Raw genomic sequence first — 13,421 nt, 5'->3', positions numbered from 1 at the left:
GAAGATGAAAAGGACAAAACAGGAGGAGGTAATTGCCAGATCCCAATTCCATTTCTTAAAAGGCCTGCAGCGCTAGATTCTGTTTCCACTGGTTTGTTTTGGTGAGAAAGGCAAAGAGGAAGGGATGGTTTCATGAGAAAATGGAAAGAAACTATGCTCCTCCATCCCAAAATCAGGGGGCAATGATAAAGCTCTTGTGTCAGAAAGCATTTGATCAGTAAATTATAATCATCTTGATTTTTGGTTACAGTCCAAAGAGAAAGTAGATATATTTGCGGATACGGGACATAACAATTCTACTAGCGACAAAAATGAAAATGTCAGCCATTTGTCACAATCGTTACAGAAGGAAATATGTGCAAGAAAGGTTTTGGAAATCCAAAGGAATGTCAATCAGTGGCATAGCGCCAATGGGGCTGGGGGGAGGGGGGCGTGACACCCCGAGTGTGCGCCTGTGCGGGGGCGTGGCCAGGGCATTCCGGGGCAGGGGGAGGGTGTGGCAGAGGCATGGGGCACGCACGTGCCCTGAGTGCAGTTCCCCCTCGCTTCGCCCCTGATGTCAATAATAAGATATAAAGTTTTATACTACTAATGAAAAGAGATTTCCTGCAGTTCTGCTTCTGCAAGTTTGCTTTTTATGTTTTAAGACCAAACATTTATCAGAAAATAGGTTGCTATGAATTAAGCAATTTTTCAAACAGATGAATGAAATTTATACCAATTCTATTCTAGTATTTTAAAAAGCAGAGGGTGAACCACATTAAAATAAAATGAGGAGTCTTGTGTTCAACTTTTAACTTAAAGTTACTGCAGGAATTTTATTGTATATTAATGGGTTTAACTTCCTGCTTCTTAAAATTCTAGGACAGCATTCAGTCCAAATTTCAGTTGCTGAACAAACTTCTTTTAACAAATGTAAATGGTTCAAGATTTTCTATTCCTTGATTCCATCATCACCCAACAGAGGGACTGCAACCAATAAGCCAGAAGGAGATTGAGACTCAGGGCACTTTCGCACATGCAGAATAATACACTTTCAATCCACTTTCAATGCACTCTGCAGCTGGATTTTACTGTGCGGAATAGCAAAACCCACTAGCAAACAATAGTGTAAGTGTATTGAAAGTGCATTATTCTGCATGTACGAAAGTGCCCTCAAAAGGGCAGCCATGAAGGAGCTAGAAAACATCCTTAAATGTAAGGATCTGTGGTTCTCAACTGAGATTAAGATAATTCATACCATAGTATTCCCCATCGATATGTACAACTGTGAAAGTTGGACAATGAAAAAAGCTGAAAGCAACAAAGTTGATTAATTTGAAATGTGTTGTACGAGGACACTTTGACAGACACTGGATTACCCAAAAGACAAACCAGTGGGTTGTCGATCAAATCAACCCTGAACTCTTCTGTGGTTATAGGGAGAGGAGTGGTGGTCATGAGTAGAAATGGGTAGGAAAAGCCCAGGGTACAATGAAGAAACCTACTTCTTCCAATCCAATCTGCCATCCTTCAGAACGCTGTCATGTGAAAGCCCTACCCCCGCCACACTGTAGGAGGCATAGAACAAATGTATTATTTATTACTGATTTGATTGCTCGCCATTTGGGGGCCCTAAAGTTGGAAAGCAGGGAGCCTACATAGAAAGGCAACACAAAAATATTGTAAATAAATAGTAATAAACCTTTCCATTGAAGCAACTCTGGAGTCCACTTCATCAGATGTGTGGGGTCTGGATTACACAAAGATTACACATTTAACATATACTTGGTGCCACCCGGTTCCTGTTTGGGAGGAACATTAGTTCAATCCTTGACAAAGGCGTAGCTAGGGAAAATGGAACCCGGTGCAAAATCTAAGTCCCCCCGTATGGGTGGGGCCACACACGATCAAAGGCCGCCCTCCCCCACAATGACCAAATAACAATTTTTTGCACCAGTTCATCTCAAAGTCACCATCACATTATAGAACATGCCCCAACTCACAAATCTGAACACACCCAGGGCTCCCTAGTTTAAACAACACTGAAAGTGATGCTGGTTTTTTTTTGGGGGGGGGAACAGCATCACTTTTAATGTTGTTTAGACTACAGAGCCCAGATTCTACTTTTAAATCCACCTTAAAGAGAGAATCTGGGCTCCCTAGTTTAAACAACATTGAAAATGATGCTGTTTCAGGGTAGACCCCCCCCCCCCAACAGGATCACGTTCAATGTTGGTTGTTATGGGCTTTCCGGGCTGCGTGACCATCGTCTGGTAGATCTTGTTCCTAACATTTCACCTGCATCTGTGGCTGGCATCTTCAGAGGTGCATCACAGAGAGAAGTCTGTTATACACTATGTCCAGACTTCTCTCAGCTGTGAAAGCCTTCGACAATACTTTAAATATTTTTTAATCTAGGCAGCTCAAATTCTCCCTTTAAATCCACTCAGAAGGGGGGGGGGATTTAAAGGTAGAATCTAGGGAAAATTTTAGGGTGCCTGTCAGGGGAGCAATAGCAATACCAAAATTTCAGGCTACCTTCAGGAAACTCTCCTGATGATTCCAGGCAGGTTTGGTGAAGTTTGGTTCAGGGGCTCCAAAGTTATGGACCCTCAAAAGGGTAGCCCCATCTACTATTAGCTCCCATTGGAAACAATGGGGGATGGGACACATGCTTTGGACCCCCAGAGCCAAATTTCACCAAACCTGGCTGGTATCATCAGGAGTGTCACCTGAGGATAGCTTGAAAGTTTGGTGCTGCTAGCCAAAAAATCACGCCCCCTGATGGCCGACAAAATAAAAACACTAAAAATATTAAAAATACATTTTCCATCCCTCCCCAGGCGCATGCCCGGTGAAAAGCGCACCCCCTGTCCCCTGGTAACTACCCCACTGTTCCTTGGACTTGCCAACATATGAAGCCTTCCCAATTAAGTGGGAGAAAGGAGGGTGGGGGAATTGGTGGTAAAGCACCACAGAGGTTTAGCCAGACTTGGGGTTTTTAAGTCCAAGAGAGAAAAAGGGCTTTAGAGGCTTCCCAAAGGCAAAGAAGCTGGCATTTCAACTTGATCCAGCTCAGCTCAGGCAAAAAGAACCATAACCTCCAGCTGCTCTCACTTTGACCAAAACAATCACGCGGGAAAAGCTGCCTGGAATCTGAAACTTCTGGATCTTAACATTCAGTTCCCTGCCATTGGAACTCAGCTCACTCGGTTGTCACAGCACAAACAGGCTTTTGAAGTGTTCATGACTTCAGGAAGCTATACATCACTCTGAGGACATTAAAAGAAGATGCTAACAAGCTGGGTGAAATTTAAGTGTTCATTAGATCAACTTAAAGTGGCATAAGGTGAGCATAAACTTTTCACTGGTTTCACTGAACTCTTTGTCGTGCAGAATGGAAAAAAAGCAACAAGCTGCAGTACACACACAGAGTAAGGGAGATATACACACAGAGTAAGGAACTCAAAAATGTATGTTCAGCCACTGGTAGCTTTATGTTGCACATAGTCCATTGCCAACAATAATAAGAAGAGAAGAATTTGGATTTATACCCCACTTTTTTCAACCATAATGAATCTCAAAGTGGCTTCTGTTCCCCTTCCCACAACAGAGAGTACATAGCCTATTGCCAACAATAAGAAGAGAAGAGTCTTGATTTATAAGCCTGTTCCGCACAGGCAAAATAATGCGTTTTGAAACCACTTTCACAACTGTTTGCCAGTGGATTTTGCTATTCCACACAGCTTCAAAGAGCACTGAAAGCAGTTTGAAAGTACATTATTCTGCATGTGCGGAATGAGCCATAGTCTGCTTTTCTTAACTGTAATGAGTCTCAAAGTAGCTTGCAGACTCCTTCCCTTCCTCTTCCCACAACAGACACCTTGTCAGGTAGGTGGGGCTGAGAAAGCTCTGAGTCAACTGTGACTGGCCCAAGATTCTTACGGTGGAGAGGAATCAAACCCGGAGGAGTGAGGAATCTGGTTCTTTAGATCAGAGTCCACCTGCTCTTAACCACTACACCACACTGGCTCTCCCTAATTGGGATGGATGAACTGCTAAAATTACTCCTTACTTTTTGCGTACATTAAGTGAAAGTTTCTCCACTATTCTTCCTATCTGAGCAAGGCACAGAAAAATGTATTTCTTGGGATATGATTTCAAAAGCTAACCATTTGTTGTATATTTCATTGTTCTTTCTGTATATTGTTCTTTTGCTAAAATTATACTCTAATGCTCTGTATTTCTGTGGGCCTTGTACTAACCATTATGAGGGTGGTATACTAAGTTAAATAAATAATAATAATATTGCTTGCACAAGTGGATCTGTGCTAAACACATTTACCTTTTCGCTCACACGTCAATATATATATATAACCAATAGTTTTGTAGATAGTCTTTTATTGTGCTCTGCAGATCTGAAAGGTTTAACAAATAAGCTTCTCATTTTTAGGAACACTCAGTCCATATGAATAACAAAAGAAAAAACCCACAATGGAACCAACATTTGTTAATCCGGATAGAACCATACTGTCTTCTAAAGCTAAGGAGCTGGATAATATATTTATTAGAGTATCCCTGAAGGAACAAAAGACAACCGATAACCTTCTTGGAGAAGCAGACTGATTAGTTAATTATTAGACTTGGAAGAAGAAAGAACTGGGATTGCTTTTAATTACAAGCAAAATAGAAAGGCAAAGAGAGACCTTTCAAATGATTTATGCTGCAATCCTCAGCACCCTTATTTTAATAATTCCTACTGAGTTCTGCCAGACTTATTTCTGAATACATTTGCTTACTCACAGCAAGCGGCAGTACAACGGGATTTCCGGCAAAAAATGTGACGCATCTATCAATCAGGCAAGATTCAAGTCCTATCAGATCTTCCACATTAAAGAAACACCGTCATAACTCTGACACTACAGTGTTATCACTTACTCAATTATAAACAGAGTTTTCCATTCCATGTAGGTCAAGCAATAATTTACTGTCCAAAAGACAGTAAACTCTTTCTGGAACAAATAAAGAAAGGGGATATGGAGAATAGAGGTGGTATTACTGACAACTCTGATGTATAAATGGTCTGCTAACACGACAAAGCGATTAGAAAAATTTGATGCTGATTACGTTTGCATACGTTGTAATGACGAGCTGTACAGAAGACACGTAACTTGGCATTATGGAGGCATACATAGGAGTTATGGAGGCGTACATAGGAGTTGTTTCCTTTTAAAGTTGCTGACCTGCCTAACTGTATTTAACTGTGAAATCGTATTTGTTAAAGGAGGCTTTTCCCCACCTTGGATAATTCTCCCCCTTTTAAAAATTGTGTACATAAGAATTGCATAAAATAATTTTGGAGAAAACAACAACAATGCAGTTCTTTCAATGATTTAAGTCTCCCTCCACACAGGCTCACACAAATATTTGAAGACGCAAACATCCAAGATCTTGTTACCTTGCCTTTGGGCATGATCGTAAGCCAGCACATTGTTATGCCAAACTGATTAAAGGTGCTATTTTAGTCTACTATCCAATGCACATTTTTATTTTTATTTCTGAAACCGTGTTACATTTTGTATAATCATTTCTCACAGGGAAAAAACCCTCTCCACCCTTTTTGAGACAAGCAGACTGGAGTCCCAACATGCATTCTCATTGTGGACAATCCATTCACCTATACAAGGGCACTGAGATAGTCTTCCTTATCATCTACGCCATTCCTTTCTGAACAATCCCCTTAACCATCCATTGCCCTTTTAGATCAGCACATTACAAGCTGATATTTTCAGACATGCTTCAACAGTTTTGATCCAAGCAACTGAAGAACACACAGCTGTACCCGGGAACAGAGAGTGCCTGCTGCACGGAGATAATTACGGGCAGAAGATGGTTTTTTTACATGTACTGCTGAATGTAGTAATTCTCTCTTCCCTGTCCCTTCATACGTTCTAAGTACTCAGCACAGCAACTCAAGGTCTGAAATATTTTTCTTTACATAGATTGCATCAACTGGACTGGGGAGAACTATTTCAAAAGCTCTTTTTTTCAATTAAAATGATAAAGGACCCCCCCCCCTTTTTTTGGTGATTGTATGACACACTGTCATTTCAATTCAGGAATTAATTTTTTTAAAGACACCGATTGATTTTTGTCAGTGTCTGGAGGTCAAACACTATATCCTGTATTAATCCTGCATAAACAAAGATCGTTTATACTACTTGACGGTTTAAAAATAATATTTTAAGCAAGAAACTACATAGTTCTTGTCATTGTATTTTCGACAAGGGAAAACACACATCTTTATCAACTGTCTCCCAACTCGATGGGCTTTCTATCACTCTCTATGATCTAGGATGTTTGTTTTGATGATGCATTTCTCTCTGCAATGAAAGAGCAAAGACAAACCCTAAAGCAAACAGAATCTAGCAAATATTTCTAGATATAATATCTCTGTGATGGTTACATGTTCCAGAAATACAAGGAAAGTCACTTGGTGGCTGGGGGTGGGGGTGGGGGTGGGGGTGGGTGGGAAGGGGGCGAATTACACTAAAGTGATCTAAGAGAGACAAACCACAGGTCACACACAAGGCTGCCAGTGAAAAATATCCCTGTCGGAAGGGTCCAGATGAACCATCTGGTTGACTTTCTTAAGACTGGGTGGTCTTTGAGAAAAGGACACAGACACACAACTGGTCAGAAAAGAGAAGGCAATTAACAGTCCATAATGAGTACATGCCAAAAGAGAGATGGAGACAAGCCATTATCTGTATTGCTCTGACTATATCATACACGCGCAGAACTTGCCTCTGAAGACTAGTCAGTCTCCACTACAGCAAGGAGGTGAACCAAAATCTCATATCTTGCCTTGGAGAAAGTTAATGATAGTTTGAAGTGTGATGAACAATTGCATTGGCACATATATAGGGGAAGGGGAGAAGTGAGTATATCTAATTTACTAGGGTATTGCAATTTTAGTGTGGTTCGTAGGCCTGCAAGAAAAGAAGAGGAATCCTAAATGCTCGTGCTTTTTAGTATCACACATGCTTCCTGCACAATTCAGCGTCCTTGCGGATTCTTGTCGCAGAAGGACAAACAATAAATAATTACGATCGTCACTACCCAGATGCAAGGCATAAACTCTGCCCCCACCCCAAATAAATCCCCAGAGAAACCCAGAGGCTGCGACAGAAATCTCCAAATATATATTTAAAAAGCAGAGTGGAAACAGATAGACAGTGTTTTCAGCTTCCGCTCTATAAAGAGTCAATCTCTGATCAATCTCTGATAGCCAAACAAAAGCCCCTCTTCAAACTATACTTGAAATCAAGATGTGGAAAAAAACTGAAGTATACAGGTGAGTTTTTCTACAAAAGAGGATTCTAGAATGGAGTTCATCAAGAGTGACAAGATGGGTTATATTTCATAACAAAGAGGCATATAGTTAAGAAAATATGGGGGGGGGGGTAAGTAATGACAATTTGTTCCCCAGCTTCTCCTCTTTACTGTCTATGGTATACAAGAGATATTTTCCAGGTATTCCTTTTAAGATGCTTTAAACATGAATTCATCCTGGCTGAGGGGAAAACTGTATGTTTCTAAATATGGACAGGTTGCTTTAATTAACATTCATATGGGATGTTTTAAATTTAGAAAACATACAAAAATATTTCTTACCAAAACAATATTTTTTTTAAATGGACACAATACAGATTTTGGAATGTCAATATAATTTCCGTCCACATCTATCCCTGCCGTTCTTATCTCGCAGCTTGTCTCTACTATGCTGATGTTCTACCTCAAGGCCTGAGAAAAAGGAGAAATTGATGGTGGGTCGAAAAAGGAAAGAATGGCTATTCAATTGGGGGGTGGCAAATAGAGAGCAGATATGAAAATGGCGGCTGGAGACCGTATCCAAAGCCTTAACAACCCTCCATTAGTCAATTAAGACACCTGCAATTTTGTGTGTCAAGCTCCACTTTTTCAGCAGATTCTGGCATGCTGAATTTGCCTTCAGAACGTTCCCATCTGTATTTCGATTGCGTTTCTCTGCATCACAGAATCAAGAGACACGGCGGCAATCTGCCATCTAAAGAAGTACTTAACAACATCAGAGAACACATAGTCTGGGGTGCCCTCTCCATGGCTTATATCAAACGCTTATATTAGAAAAAGGAAGATACAGGGCTTGGCGGCAGAGAATCCCTAGGACCTTGCCAAAAGTCTCCCCGTCCCTTCCCATTCCCCTGTTTGGGATGCTCAAGGGTAATTCCCACCTTGATTTTAACAGCAGCTTATTCTGTCCAGTGAGGTCCTAGTTTTGGAAACTATGAAATCTCCCTCTTTCTTTCTCTTTGTGGGTGGCCAAATTAAAACCCTTCAATTCCTGCTGTTCATTTGGTGCATCTTTCAGGCGGTCACTCTGAGACTCCCCTTGAGCTGTTTTGACTAGTATGCCCCATTGGCTCAACTACTCTATCAGAAGCATGCAACAACAATCTTGCACTGCCAATGCCTCTACATCATAGCCCAAAGGAAGGGGAAAAAAAGTCTCTCTGCAATCAAAGCAAAGCTTCTTTGCAGGCGTGTCATTTTCCCCAGGACACATAAAAGCACCATCCAAGGGAAGAAAGTTGCGTGGCACTCACCTAAAAGCATCGCGACAGTGCTGGCGTCCCTCCAGAGCTGGCTACTTCTTGGCATTTGCCAACACGCTCCTGCATGCAAAAGAGCTCTTCCCTTCTCCTGAAAAGCTGGGTGAGCGGCGTGCCAACCCCCAGCCCGGCTCCGACCACGGCTGGCCTCTCCCTTGTGCCGATACACTTACACCTCAATTAAAAGCTTGACGCTCCACTGCGCGGTGCCCTGAAGGAGCTAACAGCAGCCGTGCGCCTCCCAGTCCACTGGCCCAAGCAGGAAAAATTAGCCGTAACTGCTCACAGCAGAGGTCTGCGCACACAAAGATGAGGTATTAACATCGAAATTGGATGGGGAGGGGAGAGAGGGAGGGGGACAGAAGGGAAAGGATCCCCCACCCTTTTTTTTGCTTCACCAAGCCTGAAGAACAAATAGGCGATGCTCTGTCGCCAATCCAAGCTGCAGCTACGAGTCCTTGGCCAAAGCAAAGAAACTTTTAACTTCGCATGCCTCAAAATATTTCTCACCTAAAATATCTCTCACCTCCCTGTGATTTTTTTTAAAAAAGACATTCCCTGGCCATTTCGATATTTGAACATTTCAACTAAGCACCGGCTAGCAGCTGACAAGAGCTTCCCCATCACTCGCTAAACCGGCATTGCATTTGTATATGTTTTAATCGAAGCTGGGGTGGGGTGGGGTTTTTTTGGCAGTTCCTCGCATGTTCTACAGCAGCACCTTCCAGCTGACTATTATTCTTTGGGGGCAGGGCCAGAGTAAGCTGCGGGCAAATCTTTATCCAGGCACCCACCTGGAGGGTGGCCTTCAAACAACAACCAGTTTTCTCTCTGTGCCCACTGTGACACCCTGGTAGCAAGACCTCAAGAGGTTAACTTAAGGCTAACCAAGAATATCCACATAAAGCACAGTACGGCAACAACAGAAATAGTTAACTGGTTGCCTGTTATTTGAAATATGCAACCAAATTATGACCTAGTGAAGTGTAATCAATGGCAGTCATAGATTTGCACCAGGGTGTCCTGTGTTCAAATCCCGACCAGCAGGGGAATTAGCATTTCCCACCTGACAAGGCTCTGTGAGAAGCTGACAGGGAATGTCCTTCTTGTGTACAAATTCCTTGAAGAAAACATAACAATGGGAATAAAACAAGGTAAGTAAAAAAAACTGCAAGTTATGAACAGACACTCCAGAAGAGAAACAACAGACACCACAGGGGATGCTGCTTGTGCCCTGTAACACCTATAAACTCCAAGAAAAAAAATGCTATCTAAGAAACCCTCCCAGAATGATTCCCTTGTCTCCATTTTTCCCCTCACAATGCTGTAAGGTAGGTAAGGTGGCGAAGAAGATTGACAGTCCCAGTGTTGCCCAGCAATCTTCAGGGAAGAACAGGGATTCAAACCCAGGTTTCCTAGATCCTAGACCAACACCTGAAGCACAGTACTAGTTGCAGGAGATCTGAGTTCAAGCATCCAGCATAAAGAGTCCCCAGTGAGAACCCTCAAACAGTGAGGAAAACAGTGCTACAAAGATTCCCCATCAACGCTGCTTCCTTTCATCCTTCCTTTCTCCCAACCAGGCAGTTGAGAACACAAGTGAATTTTATTCTAGAGGAGGAAAGGGAGAATCTGGGATAAAACAGACAAGAGATGTTCAAGATTTGGTACATTCTGACAGTCCCCAACAATTCCCCCCCAACCTTCTACATCAGCCTTTCCACGATTGAAGGTCTCGTTTATAAATGAGGTGACAGGGTGGTTGAGAGGGCTGTTTTTGAATATCACCCTGAAGTACCATAACCTCACTGAAGATTTAAAAAACAGGGAGTTGTAGTCCACTGTGTTCTCAGTCATGCTAGTTTTTTTGCTTGCAGGGAAGGAGGGTTTCAGGTCTCTGATTTGGAATATTCCTACTTACTTACAGTCTGGAGGGCGACATTCTTCCAACCCAAGACTCTGTCCCATTTCATCTGCTGCATGTGTAGAGCAGATCTAATTAAAACAAGGAAGGCTTGCAGCAATTGCTGTCTACTTTCAGATGAAGTCTTTGTTACAACACGTGTTCAAATCCATAAGCAGTACAACACTACCGCAAGGTATCTGAAATACAGACCCTAATAATGCTGATAAAAATCCTGTGTAGTAGATCCTGTATAACACGATGAAAGTCCATTAAGATAACTTTGCATTAAGCTAACTGGAACCTGGATGTGTACCAGTCTTGTACAAGCTTCAAGGTTAGTGGAACATAAATTCCATATGCCTGTCCTTCCAAAATAGACAATAGTTTGTATGAACAGCAATGATTTGAAATCGTCAGGGACTGAAGTCTCTGAAAATTCTGGCTGCCGCAAAATGTCCTTCAGTCAGAAAATTTGAGTGACACACTGTTGTCTATCACCTTAGATACGGGGTTCAGCAGAAGGTGGATTGAGCCCACTCCAAAGGTCACTCTAAGATCATAACCACTGCCAGGTTGGGAAATACCTAGAGATTTGGGGGGAAAACATGAGGAGGGCGGTTTTTTTTGGGGGGGGGGGTACTTCAATGCCATAGAGTCCACCTTCCAAAGCAGCCATTTTCCCCAGCTGAAATGATTTTTTTTCTCCTGGAGATCAGTTGTAATAGCGGGAGATCCAGAGGTGGGATCCAGCAGGTTCTCACAGGTTCCCGAGAGTAGGTGACTAATTATTTGTGTGTGCCAAGAGGGGGTTACTAATTGGTGATTTTGCCACGTGATTTTTGCCTTAGTTACGCCCTCCTCTCAGCTGTAGCGCACAGAACTTGAAGCAGTCTAGCAGGAGGTGCGCACGTGATGTGCGTGGCAGCCCTCGCCCTCTGCGTGCATTTAAATGCATTCAGCTCAAGGACAGGCAGCAGCTGCTGCGTCCTTGCTGCTGGCCACTTGGGAATGCCCCACCCCTGTTATGCCCGGCCACGCCCCATCATGCCCCACCCAGCCCCATTGGCACTACGTCACAGTTTGAATCCCACCGCCATGGGAACCTTTTACTAAAATTTTTGGATCCCACCACTGGGGAGATCACAACCATACTCCCACCAAAATTAATGGGTGCTATCTATTCCTCCCTTTGGGACAAATATCTGCACACTCCACCGCAGTCTCCAATAACTACAGGGGCCAGGGCATTTCAGTGTGCAGACCAAACACAAGGCAGCTGAGGTGATGGGGAGCAAAATCCCAGGAACATCATTTGCCCGGGTGGGGAGAAAGCAGGAAGCTTTGGCCAGGGGGCCACTGAGGTATACGTTGGTGAGAGGGAAAACGTGAACTTGCCCTGACCCTTCCTCATAGGGTTGTTGTGAATATAAAAAAGGAATAATATGTTCACCGTCCTGAGTTCCTTGGAGGAAGGGAGGGGCAAAAATGTGAGAAATTGAAAAAATATATATATAAAAGGCCTGGTGCACAAGCAGAGAAGCAATTAACAGGATATCCCTAATAACTGGAAACCGTGATTTACTTGCACGTGACCCTTCGGTTGGGTCTGGGTGGCACTGAAGAAAGGGGGATTAGGCTTGTGAGGGTATAGAGGGTCTGGGCCAGAGATGACTGGCAGACAGCAGACATTTTGATATCACTTTGCTCATAGCTGCCAGTGGTTTGCATGCTAAGCAAAGGCTTATGGGAAATGCATTGTAAGAGCCCCCGTGACTTGGAGAACTATTATGAGTGGACACTGCTAATTAAAGAGGAAATAAAGCAGACAAGTGGTGCATGGAAGACTGTACTCTTATTGTAAGCACAAGACAACTGATGAGCTTTGGAGCCTGTAAAGTGGGGGGAAAATAACCCCTATAGGTGAGTGGGAAGACTACCTACTAGTTAATTAGAAGACAAATTGAGACTTATAGCAGAGTCACTTTATTAGCTGGGAAGAGTTCACCGCTGGTGGCCTAACAGTTCATTCGCACTTTAGAAGTGAAAAACGCAAAGAAATCCGCGCAGGCTACCGCCAATTTCACTCAGTCACGCATCCTGGCCTCTGCACCCTACTCAAGAGATGCCCCAGGTCTTGGTCTGGCAGAAAAGGTGAACAGCTCCTAGGTGAAGAAAGCAAGAAGAAAGATTCCCTCTCTGGCAAGAACTCCTGCCTGTTGAACTCACTGGGCTGTGACTTAGGCCGTTTCCGCTTGCGTCAGGCGCCGACCGCCATTCGCACAAGGCGCGCAGCAGCTTCGCAGCGGCATTGCCAATATAACCGCCCACCCGGCGCCGAGCCGGCGTTTCCGAATTATTACTGGGAAGCGCCGCACTTTTCTGGAACCGGCAGCTGGAACGCGCTGCCGCAAATACTGGCGCTCCCCCCCCCCGCTGCACCTTCGCTCACCTGCTCTCCAGCCCTCCAGCGCGTTGCCGAGGCCTGGGAACACACCGCCGTGCTCTGCGACCGCGGAAGCTTTGGTAGCGCTTAGGGCACGATAATCCCCAGGCCCCAGCTGGCAGCCTTGGCGGGCCGGAGAGCAGGTAATTAAAAGCCGGCGATGGTGCCCAGCGGTTCTGTCTTCCTGGTTCTTTCTGGGACCGTCCATGCGGACGGTCCCAGCGTCGTTGGATCAGCGTCAGAAACGCCGACCCAAGCCTTTCCGCCTCCGTGCGGAAAGGGCCTTATGCAGGGTGGATCGGGAGCAGGATAGGCCTGTAACATGCGGTTGGTGTTAATGAGCCTTTTGGACATCATTTTGGATTCTGCAATCTTCTTTGAATTATTTGTGTACGAGAATCTCGGACACACTCCGGGTGAGCCTTGCTCTAGACCA

At 43.8% G+C, this 13,421-nt stretch overlaps 1 protein-coding gene across 4 annotated transcripts in view; it reads right to left on the bottom strand.

Moving 5' to 3' along the window:
- Positions 1 to 13,421, bottom strand: part of ZNF385C (zinc finger protein 385C) — a 210,069-nt gene that overhangs the window by 81,370 nt on the left and 115,278 nt on the right. Inside the window, exon 1 of one of the 4 annotated variants that reach the window (XM_048518015.1) lies at positions 8,631 to 9,018. The exons of the other annotated variants lie outside the window; for them this stretch is intronic. Coding sequence (XP_048373972.1) covers positions 8,631 to 8,685 — 55 coding nt within the window. The 5' untranslated portion in view covers positions 8,686 to 9,018. Of the gene's footprint in view, positions 1 to 8,630; positions 9,019 to 13,421 lie in introns of those variants that run through there. 4 annotated transcript variants of the gene reach the window in all.

This window comes from Sphaerodactylus townsendi, linkage group LG15, assembly GCF_021028975.2.
Source record: "Sphaerodactylus townsendi isolate TG3544 linkage group LG15, MPM_Stown_v2.3, whole genome shotgun sequence".
In the NCBI taxonomy this organism is placed as follows: domain Eukaryota; kingdom Metazoa; phylum Chordata; class Lepidosauria; order Squamata; family Sphaerodactylidae; genus Sphaerodactylus; species Sphaerodactylus townsendi.
This window is presented reverse-complemented; position numbering and strand designations above follow the sequence as displayed.